This window comes from Oncorhynchus nerka, linkage group LG9b, assembly GCF_034236695.1.
Source record: "Oncorhynchus nerka isolate Pitt River linkage group LG9b, Oner_Uvic_2.0, whole genome shotgun sequence".
Taxonomy (NCBI): Eukaryota; Metazoa; Chordata; class Actinopteri; order Salmoniformes; family Salmonidae; genus Oncorhynchus; species Oncorhynchus nerka.
This window is the reverse complement of record NC_088424.1, coordinates 8,434,925-8,459,607: the sequence shown is the minus strand read 5'-3', so window position 1 is coordinate 8,459,607 and position 24,683 is coordinate 8,434,925. Positions and strand designations below refer to the sequence as shown.

General features: G+C 42.4%; 1 protein-coding gene across 2 annotated transcripts in view; it reads left to right on the top strand.

Moving 5' to 3' along the window:
• efr3a (EFR3 homolog A (S. cerevisiae)) overlaps positions 1–24,683 on the top strand; it is a 252,918-nt gene that overhangs the window by 108,802 nt on the left and 119,433 nt on the right. For both annotated transcript variants that reach the window (XM_029641973.2, XM_029641974.2), the window contains exons 6-7: positions 2,765–2,886; positions 7,362–7,511. In XM_029641973.2, the coding sequence (XP_029497833.1) occupies positions 2,765–2,886; positions 7,362–7,511 (272 nt within the window). The remainder of the gene's footprint in view (positions 1–2,764; positions 2,887–7,361; positions 7,512–24,683) is intronic.

Below are 24,683 nucleotides of genomic sequence, written 5' to 3'. Positions count from 1 at the left end.
CGGAAACCAAGAGGGTTTTTAAATTTTCTTGGAATAGAAACACCATAATATTAATCAAATTAGTTGGACAAAATTTCTTAAAATTAGTCCCATATACAAAGGTTTAAAATTCCCTAGTACAGTCACTATTGAAGGCTATCGAAGGCTTCTCAGGTGGTCAAACTAGCACTAACTAGCATTAGTGTTACCAGTGGTTGGCACTTAAATAACGTGCCATAGAATTCTATGGCACCATGCAAGCTGTGCTGCAGTACACTGCAACTTTTAAAGGATAAACCACTGTACGGAATGTAGTAACCATACTACCCATCCCGGATCCGGGAGCGTAATCATCGACTGACACTAATTAGCATAACGCAACGGACATAAATATTACTAGAAAATATTCCTTTTCATGAAAATCACAAGTGAAATATATTGAAACACAGCTTTGCCTTTTGTTAATCACCTTGTCATCTCAAATGTTCAAAATATGCTTTACAGCCAAAGCAAGAGAAGCATTTGTGTAAGTTTATCGATAGCCTAGCATAGCATTATGTCCAGCTAGCAGCAGGTAACTTGGTCACACAAATCAGAAAAGCAATCAAATGAAATCGTTTACCTTTGATGAGCTTCGGATGTTTTCACTCACGAGAATCACAGTTAGATAGCAAATGTTCCTTATTTCCAAAAATATTATTTTTGTAGGCGAAATAGCTGTTTGTTCTTCACGTTTGGCTGAGAAATCGACCGGGAATTGCGGTCACGAAAACGCCGATTTTTTTTCTTCTTCAAAATTAGCTCCATAATATCAACAGAAACATGGCAAACGTTGTTTAAAATCAATCCTCAAGGTGTTTTTCAAATATCTATTCGATAATATATCCACCGGGACAATTGGTTTTTCAGTAGGAGCGAAAGGAAAAATGGCTACCTCTGTCGTTTACGCGAGAATCACTCTGAGAACCATCAGGTGACCACATACACAATGTAGCCGCTTACGGGTATTCTTCAATATAAAGGCGTAAAACTACGTCACAATGCTGTAGACACCTTGGGGAATACGTAGAAAAAGTAATCTGGTTGATAGCCCATTCACTGCTCAATAGGGACGCATCGGAACGCAGAGCTTTCAAAACATGAGTCACTTCCGGATTGGATTTTTCTCAGGCTTTTGCCTGCAATATCAGTTCTGTTATACTCACAGACAATATTTTTACAGTTTTGGAAACTTTAGAGTGTTTTCTATCCTAAGCCGTCAATTATATGCATATTCTAGCATCTTGTCCTGACAAAATAGCCTGTTTACTTTGGGAACATTATTTTTCCAAAAATGAAAATACTGCCCCCTAGTTACAAGAAGTTTTAACAAATCAAAATATATTTTAGATTCTTCAAAGTAGCACCCTTTGCCTTGATTACAGCTTTGCACACTCTTGGCATTCTCTCAACCAGCTTCACCAAGAATGCTTTTCCAACATTCTTGGAATTCCCACATATGCTGAGCACTTGATGGCTGATTTTCCTTCATGCTACGGTCCAACTCATCCCAAACCATCTCAATTGGGTTGAGGTCGGGTGATTGCGGAGGCCAGGTCATCTGATGCAGCACACCATCACTTTCCTTCTTGGTAAAATAGCCCTTACCCAGCCTGGATGTGTGTTGGGTCATTGTCCTATTGAAAAACAAATGATAGTGGGACTAAGTGCAAACCAGATGGGATGGTGTTTCGCTGCATAATTCTGTGGTGCTGGTTAAGTGTGCCTTTTAATTCTAAATATATCACAGACAGTGTCACCAGCAAAGCACCCCCTCACCATCACTCCTCCATGCTTCTCGGTGGGAACCACACATGCAGAGATCATCCGTTCACCTACTCTGCTTATCACAAAGACACGGCGGTTGGAACCAAAAATGTCAAATTTGGACAGATTTCCACCAGTCTAATGTCCATAGCTCGTGTTTCTTGGCCCAAGCAAGACTCATTTTCTTATTGATGTCTTTTAGTAGTGGTTTCTTAGCAGCAATTTGACCATGAAAGCTTGATTCACTCAGTCTCCTCTGAACAGTTGATATTGAGATGTGGATGTTACTTGAACTCTGAAGCATTTATTTGGGCTGCAATTTCTGAGGCTGGTAACTCTAATGAACGTATCCTCTACAGCAGAGGTAACTCTGGGTCTTCCTTTCCTGTGGCGGTGACAGCCAGTTTCATGACAGCCAGTTTCATCATAGCACTTGATGGTTTTTGCGACTACATTTAAAGAAACGTTCAAAGTTCTTGACATTTTCCAGACTGACCTTCATGTCTAAATTTCTCTTTGCATATTTGAGCTGTTCTTGCCATAATATGGACTTGGTCTTTTACCAAATAGGGCGATCTTCTGTTTTCCCCCCTGCCTTGTCACAACACAACTGATTGGCTCAAATGCATTAAGAATGAAAAAATTCCACAAATTAACATCTGTTAATTGCAATGCATTCCAAGTGACTTCCTCATAAAGCTGGTTTCCAGAATGCCAAGAGTGTGCAAAGCTGTCAAGTTATGGCTATTTTGAAGAATCTCAAATATAATTTAATTTGTTTAACACATTGTTTTGGTTACTACATGATTCCATGTGTTATTTCATAGTTGTGATGTCTTCACAATGTAGAAAATAGTAAAAATAAAGAAAAACCTTTGAATGCGTAGGTGTCAACTTTTGACTGATACTGTACTGTATTTTCCAATAAGTTAATTGGGTCGTTAGAATTTCCATTTACTCTAGTCTCTGCCTCCAACAGTTTGTCAAGTTTGCCAACATCGAGGAGGACACACCGTCCTACCACCGGCGCTATGACTTCTTTGTCTCCCAGTTCAGCGCCATGTGCCACTCAACCCATGAAGACCCTGAGACCAGAACCAGGTGAGGAAATAACAGGCTTGAAAATAAACCTTGAACAAAAAAATTATTAAAGGAATTGTTCACTTGAATTAAATTATGCTCACTGGGAGGATATTGCCATTTTCTCCTTGTCCATAGACAAGTAAGGAAGCAAATATGTAAAGTTGTAATTTTGGTTCATCAGTGTATCCCTTTAAAGCTACACACAGATTTTCATGCCATAAAAGAATGGGCCACCAACAAAAAGTGTTTAATGGAGAATGTAAATCTAAGTAGTAGGCTAGTTAATTACATACAGTAGCCAGGCTTACTGTTTGTTATACTAATCCTATTCATCTACAAATCACCGTTCCATAGGGCGCTACTTTCATGAGATGATAGAAAGAAAGCAACAGTAAACAACCAAAGAATACCCATAACAGTGGAAAGAAAGGCAGCGCAGCGTTTATTAGATAACACACTGAACAGACCAAACACTAGCAATCCAACCAACCAGTGAAAGAATCTCTAGAACAGTGGTGGTGCATACATGGCTTTATACGCAGGCGCTTTATAGGGACGCCTACTCCACCAGAGATGCCTGCTCTTCCTTAATCTAATAAAGACACCAGGAATATATTCAGATGACTATGATTCATTCTCTGCAGAGAGACCTCATCCCACCACCAATATTGCTGGAATTATTTGTTTTGGGGGTGGCCCGTCAGGAAGTCCAGGATCTAGTTGCAGAGGGAGGTGTTTAGTGCCAGAGTCCTTAGCTAACTGGTGAGCTTTGAGGGCACTATGGTGTTGAATGCTGAGCTGTAGTCAATGAATAGCAATGTCACATAGGTGTTCCTTTTGTCCAGGTGGGAAAGGGCAGTGTGGAGTGCAATAGAGACTTTATCATCTGTGGATCTGTTAGGGTGGTATGCAAATTGGAGTGGGTCTAGGATTTCTGGGATAATGGTGTTGATGTGAGCCATGACCAGCCTTTCAAAGCACTTAATGGCTACAGATGTAAGTGCTACGGGTCGGCAGATTACCTTGGCGTTCTATGGTGGTCTGCTTAAAACAGGTTGATATTACAGTCTCGGACAGGGAGAGGTTGAAAATGTCAGTGAAGACACTTGCTAGTTGGTCAGCGCATGCTCGCAGTACACGGCCTGGTAGTCAGTCTGGCCCTGCGGCCTTGTGAATGTGGACCTGTCTAAAGGTCTTACTCACATCGGAGAGCGTGATCAGTCTTTCGGCACAGCTGATACTCTCATGCATTCTCAGTGTTACTTGCCTCGAAGCGAGCATAGAAGTAGTTTAGCTCGTCCGGTAGGCTCGTGTCACTGGGCAGCTCTCAGCTGTGCTTCCCTTTGTAGTCTGTAATGGTTTGCAGGCCCTGCCACATCTGACGACCGTCAGAGCCGGTGTAGTACGACTTGATCTTAGTCCTGTATTGATGCTTTGCCTGTTTGATGGTTCGTTGGAGGGCATAGCGGGATTTGTTATAAGCTTCCGGGTTAGAGTCCCACTCATTGAAAGCGGCAGCTCTAGCCTTTAGCTCAGTGCGGATGTTGCCTGTAATCCATGGCTTCTGGTTAGGGTAGATGCGTACAGTCACTGTGGGGACGACGTCATCGATGCACTTATTGATGACGCCAATGACAGATGTGGTGTACTCCTCATTGCCATTTAGATTTCTGGCTAAGGTTAATTCGATTTCTGGCTATGTTTATTCAAGATGTATTGCATTAGTGGATACTTGCACTGTTCTCAGGGCAGGTCTGCCGGTTTTGACTAGCAGATGTGACTTTTCGCAGCAGGTTAGGAGAATGTAAACTGCAAGTTAGGAGAATTAGCGTGTCAGGTTAGGAGAAGGACATTAATGTTAGGAAAATGCTAAAATTGACCCATACGCGACTCGGAAATATCTAGCTACAACCAAGCCTGCCATTAGAACAGTCTTGGTTTGTTATTTTTTTAACACATTAAGAAAATGTTTTTAAACAATACAAAACATACACAATCAAATGACAGCATACAGACACACACACACACAAACATCGACATCACACCTGCCCAGATCCACCTTCTCACACCCCAGTGCCCACATCACACTCCGCCACATGGCTACACAAACTGCACCATTTTGTTTCTCTCTGTCGCCTACGCACTTTCAACATTTAGATATGTAGAAAAATTTGAAATGTTTTTTACATTGGATAAAAGTAAAGACTCAGAGCTAGAAAATGGTATATCATACACTACAGTTGGGGAACATTGGGAAAGTAATTCTGCTTTGGAAGTTGATAAACTTGGGACCTCACTTTTGAGAAAATGGCCCTTGAGTGTTTGGTAAACCTACTGGAGAGCTCTTTGTCTACACCCATTCAGCATCGTTCCTCTTAAGCCTTAGACCCACCCATTTCTTTAAGGATTCACATGTGATGTCATGTACTAAGCAACCCAACATTTTAAGACTGAAGACTGGTTTATACCACATCTATCGATAGTTGTCGCAGTTACATCGTGAACATTCTATTGTCGCCCAACATCATCAAACTTGTCGTTTTCGTTATAAAACAGTATAAATACAAAAACTACAGGCTGCCTGTTTGTCCAAAATAGCATAACTAATGTATTTTAACACCAATTAACCCACCTGTTTAAATATATATTCAGTATATGTCAATCTAGCAATTTTCTAAACAATGTTTTGGTTTGTTTCTTGCTTCTTAGCTATCTAGCTAATGTTACGCTAGCTGGCTAGTCAGTTCAAATAATGACCATATCATATAGCTGACAACTTCTTCACTTTAGCTAATTTGTCTTCATTATTACAGGAAAATAAACTCACAACAAGATCATTATTTACTAGTTAATGACGAGCCAATTACAGAAAATATCTTGCGGTTGTGAGTTTGTTGAAAGAAAATGAGGGCATTCTACCAGAGTTTTTTTATTATTATTATTATATATTTTTTTTACCTTTATTTAACCAGGCAAGTCAGTTAAGAACACATTCTTATTTTCAATGACGGCCTGGGAACAGTGGATTAACTGCCTGTTCAGGGGCAGAACGACAGATTTGTACCTTGTCAGCTCGGGGGTTTGAACTCGCAACCTTCCGGTTACTAGTCCAACTCTCTAACCACTAGGCTACGCTGCCGCCCCATTTGGACTATGTCTTGTTGGCCTAACATTATATCCTAATTTGACTCTGGTCCAGGTCATGTTCTTCACATTACCGTCTGGTAGACACATAGAAAAAAATAAAATCAAAGTTGATTTATCACATGCACAGGTTACAGAAGGTGTAGTGAAATTGATACTTGCATAGTGGAGTCTTTTGTTTAGACATGTAGCTAGCTTGCTAAACAATGAACCATAATCCTGATTTATACTACCCTGTATGAATCTGCAGGTAGCTAACCAACCCGGTTCAATGTTAGCTAGCTATCTAACATTAGGCTATAACTAGCAATGCAAATGATACAAGTAATATTACTACAAAGATCATACATGTAACGTTAGCTAGCTAGCGAGCAAGCCAGCTAACATTAGCTAGCTAGCTAACAGTACGCTTTAACTTGCAATGAAAATGACTTTCTGATAAATTAGAAACATATTATATCTGAAAATGTCGCTAGCTGGACTATTTTACCCATATGGATGGACTCTTCTCCCTCTCTGTCACGGATACCATGGTTGCCCTTAGTTTGAAGATGTAATCTGGAGACCGGTTTGTTATGCAACAGCCTTCTTTGTGTTGTCTATTCAACTCCCTCTATATATTTGCAATCAAACAGCCGGATTTTCTCCAGTTCCTTAGCTATCACGCTCTGCTTCCACTGGGCATTCCACTGATTTAACATCTCGGCCCTCCAGAAAGTGGAGAGCCACACTTTTTTGCTGTTCTACTATGTGATATCTTCAAACAAAGATGTGTTAGAAAGGATTGCCTACACATACTGATCAGCTCATGTTATAATCCCCAGTTTACAATTGGCTCATTCATCCCCCTCCTCTCGCCTGTAACTATTCCCCAGGTCGTTGCTGTAAATGAGAATGTGTTCTCAGTCAACTTACCTGGTAAAATAATGGATAAATAAATAGATAGAAGCCCCCTGCATGGCAGGCCAATCCAAACTAATCTTTCGCCATGTCCAGCCCATCTATCTCAGCCAATCATGGCTAGCGGGAAGGTTCCAGTCTTTTCCGTGGCTAAATAAACTTGTCTCGTAATTTTACATTTATTCTCATTTACAGATGGCCATTTACATTTGTTATGAAGGCACATGGAAGTTCACATGTTCCAGAAGGCATTTCTGCCAAAAAACAAATGTTAAAAAGAAATGCCTCTCCTGTGAAGTAGTGACTTGCGACATACGCATAGTTTCCTGAAACGTGTCAGAAATGTGGAAAAAGGGAAGGCGTCTGAATGCTTTCCCAATAAACTGTGACCTTTGAAATGTCTAAGTCCTTCAAATATAATATTTAAAGTGTGTGTGTATCCTGTTTAGGATCCGTGTGGCCGGTATCAAAGGACTGCAGGGTGTGGTGAGGAAGACTGTGAACGATGAGCTTCAGGCCATCATCTGGGAGCCCCAGCACATGGACAAACTCATCCCCTCCATGCTGTTCAACATGCAGGATGCTGAGGACCTAGACAGGTACATAAAAAATGTATATACCCACATGGCAGTCATAGACATTGAAATATATATTTATGCACTAACATCAATAAATCAACAATTAGTCCTGGGAGGTGGTCCTGACTGTCACAACTTGTCTACTTAAAGTAGTCATCTGCAGTTAAAATCACAACAAACAGGCCACAGATATGGCAAACAGCTGAGGGATGGGGCTGGAAAAATGCAACCACTCTCAAATTCATAGACAGACCTATGGATGCAAGGACTGACTGTCCATGAGATCAAAATGATAGTTTTAAGCATTTTTTATTTATCTTTTTATTTGACCTTTTACTTTAGTTTATTTAGTGAATATTTTCTTAACCAACAATGCAGTTCAAGAAATAGAATTACGAATAGAATTACAGGCTTGTAAGTAAGCATTTCAAGGTCTACACTTGTATTTGGCGCATGTGAGAAATAAAATTTGATTTGTTTAGTGTTTATTTACGAACAAAGCAGTAAAACATCATTATATTTTGGGTTCTGGTGAGGTTAGACAGTTGAACTAAGTTCCAGAGGCATTTTACATTCTATTTTTCAATAATCAAATGCTATATAACATAAATGCAAAAGTCCAAACATGGATGTTGCCATCGCAGATTGCCTCTTTAATTATATAATATTCCATTTAGCAGATGTTTTTATCTAAATAGACTTGCATATTTGTATATAATCCCTTCGGTAATTTGAACTAAGAAACAAAATATTGCCCCTTGAGGCAAGGGTTCGATCACTCTGTCATTTCCTCTTGTCTAAGATATCAGTTAGTCAAGAGATAAGTTCAAATATTTTAGCTAGGCTTGATTTAGCTTTTCCGGTAACTTATGGAATCAATAGTCCTAAAAATGCGAACCCTGCCCATCTGGCACTCCATGTGCTAGCACAATCAAATTAAATTGATTGGACTTGATTTGGAAAGGCACACACCTGTCGACATAAGGTCCCAGTGTTGACAGTGCATGTCAGAGGAAAAACCGAGCCATAGGGAATTGTCCGTAGAGCTCAGAGATTATTTCAAGGCACAGATCTGGGGAAGGGTACCAAAAAATGTCTGCAGCATTGAAGGTCCCCAAGAACAAGGTGGCCTCCATTCTTAAATGGAAGATGTTTGGAACCACCAAGACACTTCCTACTGCGCAATTGGGGGAGAAGGGCCTTGGTCAGGGATGTGACGAAGAACCCGATGGTCACTCTGACAGAGTTCCTCTTTGGAGATGGAAAAACCTTCCAGAATGACAACCATCTCTGCAGCACTCCACCTATCAGGCCTTTATAGTAGTGGGCAGACTGAAGCCACTCCTCAGTTAAAACCTGTTAGGGATGATGCAAATTTTCGCAGCTTTTCGCAGCTTTTTTGTTAAAAATCGCGCAACATTTCAAAATCCTGCTACTCATGCCAGGAATATAGTATATGCATATGATAAGTATGTGTGTATAGACAACACTCTGAAGTCTCTAAAACTGTCTGTGGCTATAACAGAATGTGTTTAGGAGTAAAAATCCCAGGGAAAACTGTTCACCAAAAACACAAAAAAATATTCATCCGCCAGTCAATGAATTGTTTAAGGCGATAGAAAATAGATGAGGTTCCCATTACAATGCCTACAACTTCCACACGATGTCGCCAGTACTGGCATTTCATGGCTGGTTTATCCTTGGTGAGATGACGTATAGGCACTTCCTGTCTTGGGGTGCACCGGAGGAAGTTATGAAAGTGGAAAAATGGACGATGATTTCAAGACTTGCTGCTATCGAATACAGATCGCCCCGTGATCAATTTGATCGATTATTAACGTTTATTAATACCTAAAGTTGGTTTACAAAAGTAGTTTGAAGTGATTTGTAAAAGTTTATAGGCAACTTTTTTAATTTTAAAAAGTGACGTTGCGTCTTGTAAAGGTGAATTTTCCTGGATCAGACCGGCCTTCATAAAATGACATTTTGGGTATACAATGACGGATTTAATCTGGAAAAAGACCCAATTGTGATGTTTATGGGACATATATGAGTGCCAAAAAAGAAGCTCGTCAAAGGTAATGAATGTTTTATATTTTATTTCTGCGTATTGTGTAGCGCCGGCTACCGCAAAATCTTTTGTTTAGGTCTCGTTCAGGTATTTCGGGGGGTGCATGCTATCAGATAATAACTTCTCATGCTTTCGCCGAAAAGCATTTTACAAATCTGACATGTTGGCTAGATTCACAACGAGTGTAGCTTTAATTGAGTATCTTGCGTGTGTGTTTTAATGAAAGTTTGAGTTTTATCGAGTACTATAGGTGGTGCTCTGAAATTTCCGCTGATTTGGTTCCTGTACAGGAACCAACATCCGTAACAGGTTTTAAAGGCACATGACAGTCCACTTGGAGTTTGCCAAAGGGCCCCTAAAGGACTCAAACCGTAAGAAACAAGATTCTCTGGTCTGATGAAACCAAGAACTCTTTGGCCTGAATGCCATGTGTCACGTCTGGAGGAAACCTGGCACCATCCCTACGGTGAAGCATGGTGGTGGCAGCATCATTCTGTGGGGATGTTTTTCAACGGCAAGGACTGGGAAACTAGTCACGATCGAGGGAAAGATGAACGGAGCAAAGTGCAGAGATCCTTGATGAAAACCTGCTCCAGAGCGCTCAGGACCTCATTTTGGGGGCGAAGGTTCAACTTCCATCAGGACAATGACCTTAAGCACATAGCCAAGCCAGCGCAGGAATGGCTTCGGGACAAGTCTCTGAATGTTCTTGACTGGCCCAGCCAGAGCCTGTAACATGGGTAATATTGTGTACTACAAACTCCCCAGACGCCTCGCGCAGTCTCAGTTTGAGTCCCAAATGGCAACCTATTCCATATATTGTGCATTGCTTTTGACCAGGGCCCTATGGGGGCTTTCCTATGCGCCCTGGGCAAAAGAAGTACACTATATAGGGAATAGTTTGTTCTTTGGGACCCAGGCCCTCTCCTGAGATTTTCCATTAGCCCGAGGAGGATGAGTGACGACGGGGAATTGACATAGTTCTTCTGGAGAAGGGAGAATAGCTTGATGATATTTCATACAGTGAAACCGTTAGGAGAGGAGCCGGAGGTAGCCGTTGAGCCAGGCTCTTGCTCATGCTGGAGATTAAGATTTAGACACCTTGACACGCGGTGGCTCGGCTTGATGAGACAGGACAGGTTTGTGGAGATAAAGCTTTACCCTCCTCTCCTCTACTCTCCTCCTATCCCCCGGTGCAAAATACAGACATCTCTCTCTTGCTCCCTTTCTCTCTCTCCTCTGTCTCTAGTCTCTCCTTCTCCCCTCTCTTTCTAGCCTCCTCTCTTTCTGTTCTTCTTCCCTCCAGGTCATTTCCATGTGAACAAAGCTATTTTTGGTGCCAGACTTTTTTTTCTGTCCTTATACATGGAGCTCTCTTAGAACAGCACACGAGCACTGGGGCATGCTGAGGAATTCCAGTTTTGATACACCTACCACAACAGTGTTTGTCTCTTAATAATATTGTTTCGCCACATGTTTACCGCCTTATGAAGGTAATGACACTTGGGGCTAGGTGGGGAGGGGTAAACAACACATTCTACAGCACCTTTTTAGCTCGTCGCCTGTCAATCACATGGTATTCACAAAGTGCATGGCTTTTCTGTGACTACAGGAAATAACGAAGGAAATTGGTTGCACCCCTTTCTCTTGAATTTGTTGCATTGCACAATGTGGTCAAGATAAAAGTGAGCAGTCATGATACCCATCTTTGTATGTGCACAGGTTATTCATGCTAGCATACTTTTTGAATCGTGTAGTTTACCTGCAGAGAAGATCAGAAGTAAAGAGGTTCATTCAAATACTATTTTTTATGGAACACAATGGGATTCGCGGTAGGCGGATCACTACTAGGAAGAACCAATCACACAACATCTGTCAGAAACAGACCGGTTGACTGGTGAATGAGGTGAGCCCCTCCTGTTTTATAAGGTGCCACTCACCCGCCCACTGGTTATTCTCACTCCCTTCCTTGCGAAGTTTACTACGCTCCGGAATCTCCCCTCAGCACGACTTGATCCTGCTTAAATGTTCTCAAGCGAACCGCAAGGTTAACGCTGCCGAACGTAGGACCTCTGCTCTTGTCTCTTTGTGTTGAAGTACAATTCATTTTCTACTTTTCTGCATTTTCTACTCTTTCTACTATATTTGTGACCAACTGCCTCGATTCGGTCTTACGTAGCAAAATTTGAAATGGTGTTTTTTTACATTGTATAAAAGTAGAGACCTAGAAAATTGTATATCATTCACTGCAGTTGAGGAACATTGGGAAAGTAATTCTGCTTGGAAAGCTGATAAACTTGTGACTCCACTTTTGAGAAAATGTCCCTTGAATATTTTGGTACACCTACTGGAGAGCTCTTCTTTGTCTACACCCATTCAGCATTGTTCCCAACCTCTTAAGCCTTAGCCCCACCCATCTCTTTAAGGACTCACATGTGAGGCTATGTGCTAGACAGAGTGAGTAGTTTAGTAAACTACCAAAGATTTCAAGACTAAAAGTAGTAGCCTACAATAAGGAAAAACTCCAGGTAAAAATACACTATCTAGTCCTTGGCCTATATCCTAATCTAATAAACACACTATATAAAAAAATATCTAAGTTTATTTGTCACACACACAGAAGGTGTAAATGGTAGAGTGAAACGGTTACTTGCATAGGAGCTATATCAAAAACAAAGTGTCCAGATAAAAATAACAAGATAAAAGATATTGTATAATTATTAGATGACGCTTGCCCGACACACTTGTCTAAATTGATGAGTCATGTGAAGGAAATGCTATAACCACCCCCAGCCACATCTAGCTAAGTGGATGGGACACTATTGTCTAGACATGTTCAATAGATTGCCGTAATCACCCCCAGACACATCTGGCTAACTGGAAGGGTCATCATGTAATCATCTGACGAAGTGGTGTTCAGACATGTACTTTAGCTAGCTAGCATAATCTCAACTCGTACTACTACAAATGTAAATATCGTCTTTAGCTGTAGTATGAATCTGAAGGTAGCTAAAGAGCTAACCAACAAAGTTCAAAGTTAGCTAGCTAATATTTAGCAATAACTAGTAATACAAATGGATTTCTGATTCAAATAATATTACTACACAGATCATACACATAATGTTAGCTAGCGAGCTAGCAAGCTAACATTCACTAGCTAACAGTGCGCGTTAACTTGCAATGAAAACATATAATATGTGAAAATGTAGCTAGACTCTTACCCATATACATGGATGAACGCTTCATGGCAGACTGGAACCAAAACTCAGTTTTGTTTGTAGCTGCATCTTGTTTGGCCAGCGTTGTCAAGTCACTCCGGTTCACACTGACCGTGGCATGTGCAGAAAGTAGTCCATGACTTTTTCCAACTGATCTGTCGATAGCACCTGCTAAATTCAGGGCATCAATATTGTTGAGAAAAGTAACAGCATTTTTGTAGTTTGTGGCTAACGTTAGTCTTTTCTACCTCGCTGTTTTTTGAAAGATATGTCAACACATAGTTAGCTAGCTAACCACCGTCTAGCAATTGCTAGCTTAGCTCTCATATATAGTTCACCTCAGATTAAATGTAGACTCAGCTAACCTAAGATAGGCGAAATGCTCAGACGGCCTACCTCAGCTAGCACACCAGTTCAGCTTGCATAGTTCACATAACGTTCAGTTGTTTTTGTGCTTACTTACTTGACCAGCCCGACCTACTAGGTTCTTTGGCCAATAGACTCAAAAACAGATTCAGCTCTACCGGGTGGCGCAGTGGCCTAGGGCACTGCATCGCAGCGCTAGCTGTGCCACCAGAGACTCTGGGTTCGTGCCCAGGCTCTGTCGCGACCGGGAGGTCCATGGGGCGACGCACAATTGGCCTAGCATCGTCCGGGTTAGAGAGGGTTAGGCCAGTAGGAATATCCTTGTCTCATCGCACCAGTCGCACCAGCGACTCCTGTGGCGGGCCGGGCGCAGTGCACGCTAACCAAGGTCGCCAGGTGAACGGTGTTTCCTCCGACACATTGGTGCGGCTGGCTTCCGGGTTGGATGCGCGCTGTGTTAAGAAGCAGTGCGGCTTGGTTGGGTTGTGTTTCGGAGGACGCATGGCTTTCGACCTTCATCTCTCCCGAGCCCGTACGGGAGTTGTAGCGATGAGACAATTACTAACAATTAGATACCACGAAATTGGGGAGAAAAAGGGGGTAAAATAAAAAAAAAACAGAATCAGCAACTGCTTCAAGGCTAGCCTGTGCACCTCTTGCCTCGCAGACCCGGGTACGTGGCAACCCGGTCTCTCCTCTACAAGCCAAGGCTCCGCAAACCAGCAGTCCAAGACAAAGGCAGACAGTGGGGGAAATGGTCATTTGCTGCGGCCGCTTCAAGGTCCCGCCCTGCATCCCCAGCGGCAGAAAGGGGCAGCAACAGTTCACGCCATGTCCCTCTCGGGTGCAGCAAAGACTTTCCCCCCATCAGAATGGGGTAGAGGCATATCTGTGCTCCTAAAACCCTACCCCTCATGCAGCGGCTCATTCCTATGTGTCCACTCACAGGGAAGATTGAAGGGGCTCAATAAAACCTCCATGCCACAACTCTCCCCTCTGCTCTTTTTGAAGTAGCCGTGGAAGACCGACAATTTGGATGTACCCCATTCTGGACATATGGGTCCCTCAACAGCCATATTGAAAAGGTCCATGTGCTTACTTACTTGACCAGCCCGAACCTATGGTCAACGTGCTGTCTCGCTCTTTTCGTCAAGGCGACTGGTTCACTTCAATCGACCTACAGGGCTACAGGAGATTTCTCAATTTTTCCATTCAGGCAACAGCCTATGAATACCTTGGTGTCCCCTTCGGCCTAGCACTAGCTCCCCGCATGTTCAACAAGTGTGTGGAGGAGGCTGTAGCGCCCCGGAGAATCAGGGGATTAAGAACTCCCGAGTGGCGCAGCGGTCTAAGGCACTCAGTCCTAGAGTGCTTCTCAGTGCTAGAGGAGTCACTACAGAACCTTGTTCGATCCTGGGCTGTATCACAACCAGCTGTGATTGGGGGTCCCATAGGGAGGCACACAATTGGCCCAGCATCGTACGGATTAGGGTTTGGCCTGGGTAGGCCGTCCATTGTAAATAAGAATTTGTTCTCAACTGACTTGCCTAGATAAATAAAATAAAAATTAGAGTCTCCACCAAAGCAGTACGAGACACGGCTTCCCTCTTAACCCACCTCACCGAGTTAGGGTTCAAGATCAACAGGAAAAAGAGCTGTTTGGTGCCCACATAGAGAATAGAATACCTAAGCGTCAAGCTGGATCTATTTTATCGGGCTACACTATTGACAGTTCCGCAGGGGGCGCTCCTGTTATGCTCAGAACGTATCTTTGAGTCTTGAGGTTGATGGCATCCTCCATCTCAGTACCACTGTGTCTACTGGGAATGAGAGACTTCCAGCGTTGGGTATCTACCCAACGTCTGTGTACACAACATCACCTCAATCAAAAAGTTAACGGTAACCTTCTCTCGGCTGTCTGTCACTGGAAGAGCCCCTCGATCTTTGTTTCTGGTCCCGACAGCTCTGCCTGTCATGTAAACTACCTCAAACTTCTGACAGTGTTCCTTTCATTGAAATATTTTCAGCCCTTCAGGAATTATCACATTCTGATCAGGACAGACAATACGACTGGTGGCATACATCAACCCCCAGGGTGGCACTTGCTGTCAAGATTATTCTGTGGAGCAGAACACACCTACTCTCACTATGCGCGACTCATGTCCTGGGCGTACTGAATATAGTAGCGGACTTGTCCAGAGGGAATCCCCTATACGGGGATTGGAGACTTCCATCCCCAAGTGGTGAACCAGATCTTGCAGAGATATGGTTGAACACCATTGATCTCTATGCATCGCACAAAGAGAGAAACTGCCCGCTGTTCTTTGCGCTAGCAGTACTACTGGAGGTAGACGCACTGGCACACCCTTTGGCCAAGGGTGCTGCTCTACGCTTTTTTTCCCTCTATGCCTGAGGCTTATCCCTCATCTTAGTAGTCCCAGGATGGCCAGTAAAGTTCTGGTTAGCGAAGATCACTCTCTTACTTTGACAAGCCCTGGCAGCTACTGTTACGCAGGGAACTTCTGACCCAAATTAACAAAGAGATGTCCCACCCTCACCCAGAAACCATGGCCCTCTGGGCCAAGCCTGTGAGAGGATGAATCTGAATGCGACAGGCTTACCACTCATTGAGACTATTCAGAGTGCCAAAGCCCCTTTTTCACTGTTTGGAAACAAGTGGCATGTTTTTGAGAAGTGGCTTTGACAAAAACACAGTAGGGATCACGTCGCTTACGTCCAGTCTCCAAGCCTTTAGCCCCGTCTTGGGATCTATTTCGCTTGAGGCTATTTAACAACAGCCTTTTAAGCTGCTGGAAGGTGTGGAGATGAAATATCTCCCCTTCAAAACCCCTTTGCTGATTGCCCTTATGCCTGCAGAGTGAGTGAGCTTCACGCACTGCCAGTCTACCATTTGTGCCTACAGTTTGCACTGAGGTTATCCAAGTTAACTTAAACCTTCCTTTATGCCTATGGTCAGTGATAATTATAATTGTCTTCCCTTGAAGCTTGTGACTTTCCACCCGCCGCCATTCACGAACATGGAATACGAGCCTCTCCACCGTTTGTCCAGTACTCACGTTGCACATTTACTTGGACAGAATGAGAGCCTTACGCAAGAGCGACCAACTCTACATTTCTTCAGCGCCCCCTGCAAGGGTAGGCTCCTCTCTTGTCAACGACTATCCCATTGGATAGTGGAGGCTATTATATTGGCTTGTAATAGCAACTTTTTACAGCCCCCGAAGGGCCTGAGGACTCTTGGGCACTGTTCAAATGCTTCGCTTTACAAGGGATATGCAATGTGGCATGTTGGGCTACATTTGAGGTTCTACCAAAAGGATGTCACTGCACCTTCGTTGACGCCTACTGTCCCCTGTGTCGGAGCCTCTGAGGGATGCTTTTTATGGAACTACCCTGGCTTCGGAGAACATGTCTGCGATATTGGAGTTGGCCATATCCCATTGCGATACTTCAAAACATGTATTTGAAAGAACTCTAATCAAATGTAGTCGTCACATGCTTCATAAATGACAGGTGTGGACTAACAGTGAAATGCTTACTGATAGGCCCTTCCTAACAATGCAGAGAGAAAGAAAATGGAGAAATAATAGAAAAGTAAAACATGTAGTAATAGACACACAATGAGTAACAATAACTTGACTATATACAACAGGTAGATATGTACATATAGCTATGAATAAACAACAGCAGCATATTTGTTGAGTAAAATTAAATAGTGAGAAAAGGGTCGTTGCTATTTAGTTAACTATTCAACTAAATATTTAGCAGTCTTACGTCTTCGGGGTAGAAGCTGTTAACGGTCCTTGGTTCCAGACATTGGTACTGCTTGCTGTGCGGTAGCAGAGATAACTATCTTGAGTCTTGGTCAATTTTTAGGGCCTTCCGCTGACACCGCCTGGTATAGAGGTCCTGGATTGTGGGGTGCTCAGCCCTAAGGATGTACTGAGCCATATGTACTACCCTCTGTAGCGTTTTGCGATTGAATGCTAAGCAGTTCCCATACCAAGCTGTAATGAAGCCAGTCAAGATGCTCTCAATGGTTCAGCTCTAGATATTTTTGAGAATCTGAGGGCCCATGCCAAATATTTTCATCCAGCTGAATGGAAATAGGCGTTGTTGGGCCCTCTTTACGACTGTATTGGGGTGTTTGGAAAATGATAGATCCTTAGTGATGTGGACACCTGAGGAACTTTAAGCTCTTGACCCGCTCCACTTTAGCTCACTCGATGTGAATGGGAGTGTGCTCGGCCCCCCGTTTCCAGTAGTGAACGATCCGCTACTTTGTATTGGTGACGTTTAGTGAGAGGTTGTTGTCCTGGCACCACACTGCCACGTCTCTGACCTCCCTATAGGCTGTCTCATCGCCATTGGTGATCAGACCTACCACTGTCTCATCGTATCAAACGTAATGAGGGTGTTGGAGTCGTGGTTGAACAGAGAGTACAGAAGGAGACTTAAGAATGCATGTGTTGTTGCCCACCCTCATCACCTGGGGGAATCCGGTCAGGATCCAGTTGCAGATGGAGGTGTTCTGGCGATAGTCATTTAGACAGGTTACCTTGGCGTTCTTGGGCACAGGGACTATGCTGGTCTGCTTGAAACATGTAGGTATTACATAGTAAATGTAATTGAAGACATCTCACTCATATTATCATAGAACCAGGGTAATGAACGTTTTCATCCCCATGGGGGAGTCAGCAGGATCAGGTGCCCCTGTCATGTAATTTTATTCACTGTGATCTCAAAGGCAAAACAGATCTGAAAACGGAAATCAAATTAGTATAATAAAAAAATCCCCATTTACAAATTTCAGTTTAAGCTATAGATTAGTTTTTTTGCCTTTGATGCATCTCAATCCACCATATCCGCCGATGTAGAACTTCCGCAACTGCGGTGAAAGGTGACAGAGCTAGAGCGGTGTTTGTCAGACCATGAGACATCTCGAAAACTGTCTGTAGGGTCCAAACGGTTTTGCCTTTCAAACTATAATGGAAAGATGAGACTCTCACAAACACAATGGTGTTCTCGGTTTTGGGCTCGTCTGTAGTCGGTACAGCCGATCTGCCAACTTCTGATTTTCCAACAGTCTTGAAGGATTTCCCACATATGCTGAGCACTTATTGGCTGCGTCCCTTCACTCTGCGGTCCAACTCATTCCAAACCATCTCAACTGAGTTGAGGTCGGATGATTGTGGAGGCCAGGTCCATCTGATGCTGCATCACACTCCTTCTTGGTCAAATAGCCCTTACACCAGCTAGAGTTGTGTTTTGGGTCATTTCCCTGTTGAAAAACGAATGATAGTCCCACTAAGTGCAAACCAAATGGGATGGCGTATCGCTGCAGAATGCTATGGTAGCCATGCTGGTTAAGTGTGCCTTGAATTCTAAATAAATCACAGAAAGTGTCTCCAGCAAAGGACCAGCAAAGGACCATCACACTACCTCCTCCTTGCTTCACGGTGGGAACCACTCATGCAGAGATAATCTGTTCATCTACTCTGCGTCTCACAAAGACACAGCAGTTGGAACCAAAAATCTCAAATTTGAATCATCAGACCAAAGGACATATTTCCACCAGTCTATTGTCCATTGCTTGTGTTTCTAAGCCCAAGCAAGTCTTCTTCTTATTGGTGTCCTTTAGTAGTGGTTTCTCTGCAGCAATTCGACCATGAAGGCCTGATTCACACAGTCTCCTCTGAACAGTGGATGTTGAGATGTGTCTGTTACTTGAACTCTGAATCATTTATTTGGACTGCAATCTGAGGTGCAGTTAACTCTAATGAACTTTTCCTCTGCAGCAGAGGTAACTCTGGGTGTTCCTTTCCTGTGGCGATCCTCATGAGAGCCAGTTTCATCATAGCGCTTGATAGTTTTTGCGACTGGACTTGAAGAAACTTTTAAAGTTCTTCAATTGTTCCGTATTGACTGACACTCATGTCTTAAAATAATGATGGGCTATGGTTTCTCTTTGCTTATTTTAACTGTTCTCGACATAATATGGACATGGTATTTTACCAAATAAGGCTATCTTATGCCCATGATTTTGGAATGAGATGTTTGACGAGCAGGTGTCCACATACTTTTGGTCATGTTGTTTATCTCCGATATATTGGACTTGTCAGAACAATCTTCCTGTAGATGTTCCCTGTAGATCTGTTGTTCCATGTAGTGAATCTGTTATTCAATGCTTTTGTTTGGGCTAATATACCAAATAATTTGAGTATATATTTTTTACCATTACAATTCTAAATCAAATAGCGAAATTATCCTTGGTATGTCTTTCTAAAATAATTCCACATAGCTTAGTAGAACCCTGGGGAAGCAACTCCAGTGTAGATTTGGCCTCGTGTTTTAGGTTATTGTCCTGCTGAAAGGTGAATTTGTCCAGTGTCGGTTGGAATGCAGACTGAAATAGGTTTTCCTATAGAATTTTGCCTGTGCTTAGCTCTATTCGGTTTCTTTTTATCCCCCCAAAAATTCCTTAGTCCTTACGAGCATATCTCACAAGCATACCCAAGGGGTTGAATACTTATTGGCTGAAGCCATTTCAGCTTAATTTTTAATCCATTTGTAAAAAATTATAGAAAAAGGATTCCACTTTGACATTGAGGTATTGTGTGCAGGCCAGTGACACACATTTCAAATTAATTAATTTTAAATTCAGGCTGTAACACAACAACATATGGAAAAAGTAAAAGGGTGTGAATGCTTTCTGAAGGGACTATATATATATATATAAGTTTGTACTTAAGAAGAAAGGAGGGAAGGAACATATGTACAGAGGAAGGAAGGAGGAAAGGAAATGTACCCATTGCTTAGGCAACTCTGTAAAATAATTCAACAACAAAGGAATGTAAGGATGCATTTCTCAAGCCACCATGGGCCATAATAATTCCCCATACTCCCTGGTGACTTTCTTCCCTCCCTGGCCCCTCATAAGGCGGAGCTATTCAACTGTCAAGTCTGCTCTTAGGAAGATAACTGTCCTCCAGATCAGGGGAGAAATATGTAGCCCCCCACTCCCGGTTCAGTCGAAGGTGGGAGATGTGTATACCTCATGGGGTCAGCTCAGGGTTGGTCTGGGGGGAGGGGTGTAATTTGAAAGAGGCGAAGCACATCAAAGCTATTGTGTATGCGTAAATTGGACGCCGGGTCTGGCATCGTGTTTAATGTTTAATGTCACATCCACTGACATTTATGCAATACACTCGAAAACCGCCGCTTGCCCAATGTCTGGTTGACTATCTTTCGGTCGGTCTGTGGTAGACTCCATTTTTTGGAAAGAAGGCTCTGCCTACCAAAACCCTGCCAGCATAGGCTGAAGGATATCTGATACATTTTAATGGTCTTTGTGGTGCCAGAGTGTGACCTGAATGCAAAGCTGATAGTGTCATATAGACTCTGAGCTACGGCGGTGTGCGATATGAAGCCCATGAAGAAATTGGCTCCACAAGGAGACATTGATACGATCTCAGCTGAGCTACTGTGCCCCAGCTGTCAACTTATCACTGCCATTGACTCGACCAAGGCTGCATGTGCTTGGGTTGGGTTAGCTTATACTGGATCATCATCATCATCATCATTCACCAAGGGGTCTTGGAGACCTTTTTCTTGAAAAAGGATATTGACAATGCAATCAGAATGACTTCACCCTCATCACCAACAAGGTTAACCTTTTTTGTCCCATTGCTACATGAACCAAGGTGCTGCTTTCTTGGAAATGACCTCTGAGGAATGGGATGATGTGGCTGGTGATGATAATGAGGATTCTGAATATAGGGGTGTCAATAGTTAGGGATCATTACAATGATGGGCAGTAGAGGCCACAGAAGAGTGGGGTTGCTCAATCTTTGCCATGTGCACCTAGGGAGGTATCCAATCCTCCTGGAGAGCTTTTTGGTGTTGGTCCAGCCCTGCTCTTGCAGCTGATTAGTAAAATCAGGATTGCTAGCTAGAACAGGTTTGAGAGAAAAAGCCTAGACTCCCCTTTGTATGAATGCTAATGCCTAACCAGGTGCAAATTGTGGTGTCATCCTTTAGAAAGGATGCTCAGGGCCCTGACCCTCTGTGGGCACAAAAACATCCCGTGACTGATGTGTACACAGGAAATATATGTAGTTGTGTAAAGAAAGACTGATTAAACAATGTTAGTTGGATCAAATCTGGCCTGAACAGGCGGAGACAGGCCCACGCACACACTCAAAATGCTTCTTATTACATTACGTTGCAATTTTGCCTTTTTAATTTAACAGCATCGCTTGTTCTTTTTGGGATCTAACTAAACATACCTGGTAGAAAGCGTTTGGTCAAGGACATTTGATTCTGTTAATTGTTTTACTCAGGGAAAAACTTTGAGTTGACCAGAATGGGGAAAGAATCTCCGCTTTAATCCTATCCTAATCTATTGACACACCATAGCATCAATCTTAGTAACATAATACAAATCTCAGTTTGGGCTACAGATATCAGTTTTTATTTACATGGGCTGCGTCTCAGTCCATAACATCTGCCTAATAAGTCTGGCTGCACAACCAATTGGCAAACATACTGTAAATTGAGAAATCACGTAACTAAACTAAATAAAAACAAGACGACACTACACTATGAAACAAAGATAAATGACATAAATAGTGAAAGTAAAAAGCTTTGGAGCACCTTAAATGACATTCATTGAATCAGGTAGCTCATGCATCACATTAATCATCTGATATTGCCAACTACTTTAATGATTTTCTCAATGGCAAGATTATCAATTTAGGCATGATATGCCATCAACAAACACTGACACTACACATCCAAGTATATCTAACCAAATTATGAAAGTGTATGTGTTATTGCTTTACACCCCTTGCTATATTGTGGATAAAGAGTTACCTGTCTTACAGAATACACAGAGGGTGTTCTTTAATGGAAGCCTCTCCAACATAATCCAGGTAGAATTCCCCAGGGCAGCTGTCTAGGCCCCTTACTTTTTTCAATCTTTAGTAATGACATGCCACTTGTTTTGAGTGAAGCCAGTGTGTCTATGTATGCGGATGACTCAACACTATACACGTCAACTAGTACAGCAACTGAAATGACTGCAACACTTAACAAAGAGCTGCATTTAGTTTCAGAATGGATGGTGATGGGGTTCGTTCCTTGTTCTTTGTCAATCATTGGTGAAATTAGGATTCAGACAATATCTTTAATTAAATCATTCAAAAACCTTGAAGACAGAAGTTGATAGCAGGAACATAGCACGCATGTTTCCGAGTAAGTCTTGCAAAATAGAAAAGGTTCTGAGTTGTTTAATTATTCCTACAGTCCTATATCTTAGTGATGTCACTGCCTACGTCATTACCTTCTACTCATGAGACCAAAACCATGCCTACACAGCTATATAAACAAGAGTTTTAGTGTTATCTAAAAGCTCAGCTAGACTACAGCTGTTAATCTGTAGTCTAGGACCCCATAAATGTAAGGAGGGAGGGGTCTTAAAACCCCTCCCCTTCTATTAATGCAACATAAGCATAATAAATTATTATAATACATCAAACATTTGGTACAGCCCCTATCATGACAGGGTAGCCTAGTGGTTAGAGCGTTGGACTAGTAACCGAAAGGTTGCACGTTCAAATCCCCGAGCTGATAAGGTACAAATCTGTCGTTCTGCCCCTGAACAGGCAGTTAACCCACTGTTCCTAGGCCGTCATTGAAAATAAGAATTTGTTCTTAACAGACTTGCCTAGTAAAATAAAGGTAAAATTAAAAAATAATAATAATAATTACACAGGGTAGGTATTAAGTTCAGAGTTATGAAAACTTAGGACACTAAAGAGGCCTTTCTACTGACTTTGAAAACCACCAAAAGAAATATGCCCAGGGTATCTGCTCATCTGCGTGAACATGCCTTAGGCATGCTGCAAGGAGGCATGAGGACTGCAGATGTGGCCAGGGCAAAAAATTCCAATGCCGTTACTGTGAGACGCCTAAGACAGCGCTACAGGGAGACAGGACGGACAGATGATCGTGTAACAACACCTGCACAGGATCGGAACATCCGTACTTCACACATGCAGCACAGGTACAGGATAGCAACAACAACTGCCCAAGTTACACCAAAAACGCACAATCCCTCCATCAGTGCAGACAGGACTGGCAAAAAGTGCTCTTCACTGATGAGTCTTAACTGACTTGCCTAGTAAAATAAAGGTAAAATTAAAAAATAAAATAAAAATGACCCCAAGGTGAGCCCGACAGTGGCGATGAATAGGTTAGTCCTAAATATTTCAAAAACTAAAAGCCTTGTATTTGGGACAAATCATTCACTAAACCCTAAACCTCAACAAAATCTTGAAAGAAATAATATGGAATTTGAGCCTGTTGAGGTGACTAAACTGCTTGGACAGACAAAATGAGAGAGAAAAAACCCAGAAAATCACATTGTAGGATTTTTTATTAATTTATTTGCAAATTATGGTGGAAAATAAGTATTTGGTCAATAACAAAAGTTTATCTCAATACTTTGTTATATACCCTTTGCTGGCAATGACAAGAGGTCAAACGTTTTCTGTAAGTCTTCGCAAGGTTTTCACACACTGTTGCTGGTATTTTGGCCCATTCCTCCATGCAGATCTCCTCTAGAGCAGGGATGTTTTGGGGCTGTTGCTGGGCAACATGGACTTTCAACTCCCTCCAAAGATTTTCTATGGGGTTGAGATCTGGAGACTGGCTAGGCCACTCCAGGACCTTGAAATGCTTCTTACGAAGCCACTCCTTCGTTGCCCGGGCAGTGTGTTTGGGATCATTGTCATGCTGAAAGACCCAGCCACGTTTCATCTTCAATGCCCTTGCTGATGGAAGGAGGTTTTCACTCAAAATCTCACAATACATGGCCCCATTCATTCTTTCCTTTACACGGATCATTCGTCCTGGTCCCTTTGCAGAAAAACATCCCCAAAGCTTGATATTTCCAGCCCCATGATTCACAGTAGGTATGGTGTTCTTTGGATGCAACTCAGCATTCTTTGTCCTTCAAACACGACGAGTTAAGTTTTTACCAAAAAGTTATATTTTGGTTTCATCTGACCATATGACATTCTCCCAATCTTCTTCTGGATCATCCAAATGCTCTCTAGCAAACTTCAGACGGCACTGCAGGATTTGAGTCCCTGGCGGCGTAGTGTGTTACTGATGGTAGGCTTTGTTTCTTGTGTCCTTCGACAGCTCTTTGGTCTTGGCCATAGTGGAGTTTGGACTGTGACTGTTTGAGGTTGTGGACAGGTGTCTTTTTATACTGATAACAAGTTCAAACAGGTGCCATTAATACAGGTAATGAGTAGAGGACAGAGGAGTCTCTTAAAGAAGAAGTTACAGGTCTGTGAGAGCCAGAAATCTTGCTTGTTTGTAGGTGACCAAATACTTTTTTTCCACCATCATTTGCAAATAAATTCATAAAAAATCCTACAATGTGATTTTTCCTGATTTTTTTTTTCTCATTTTGTCTGTCATAGTTGAAGTGTACCTATGATGAAA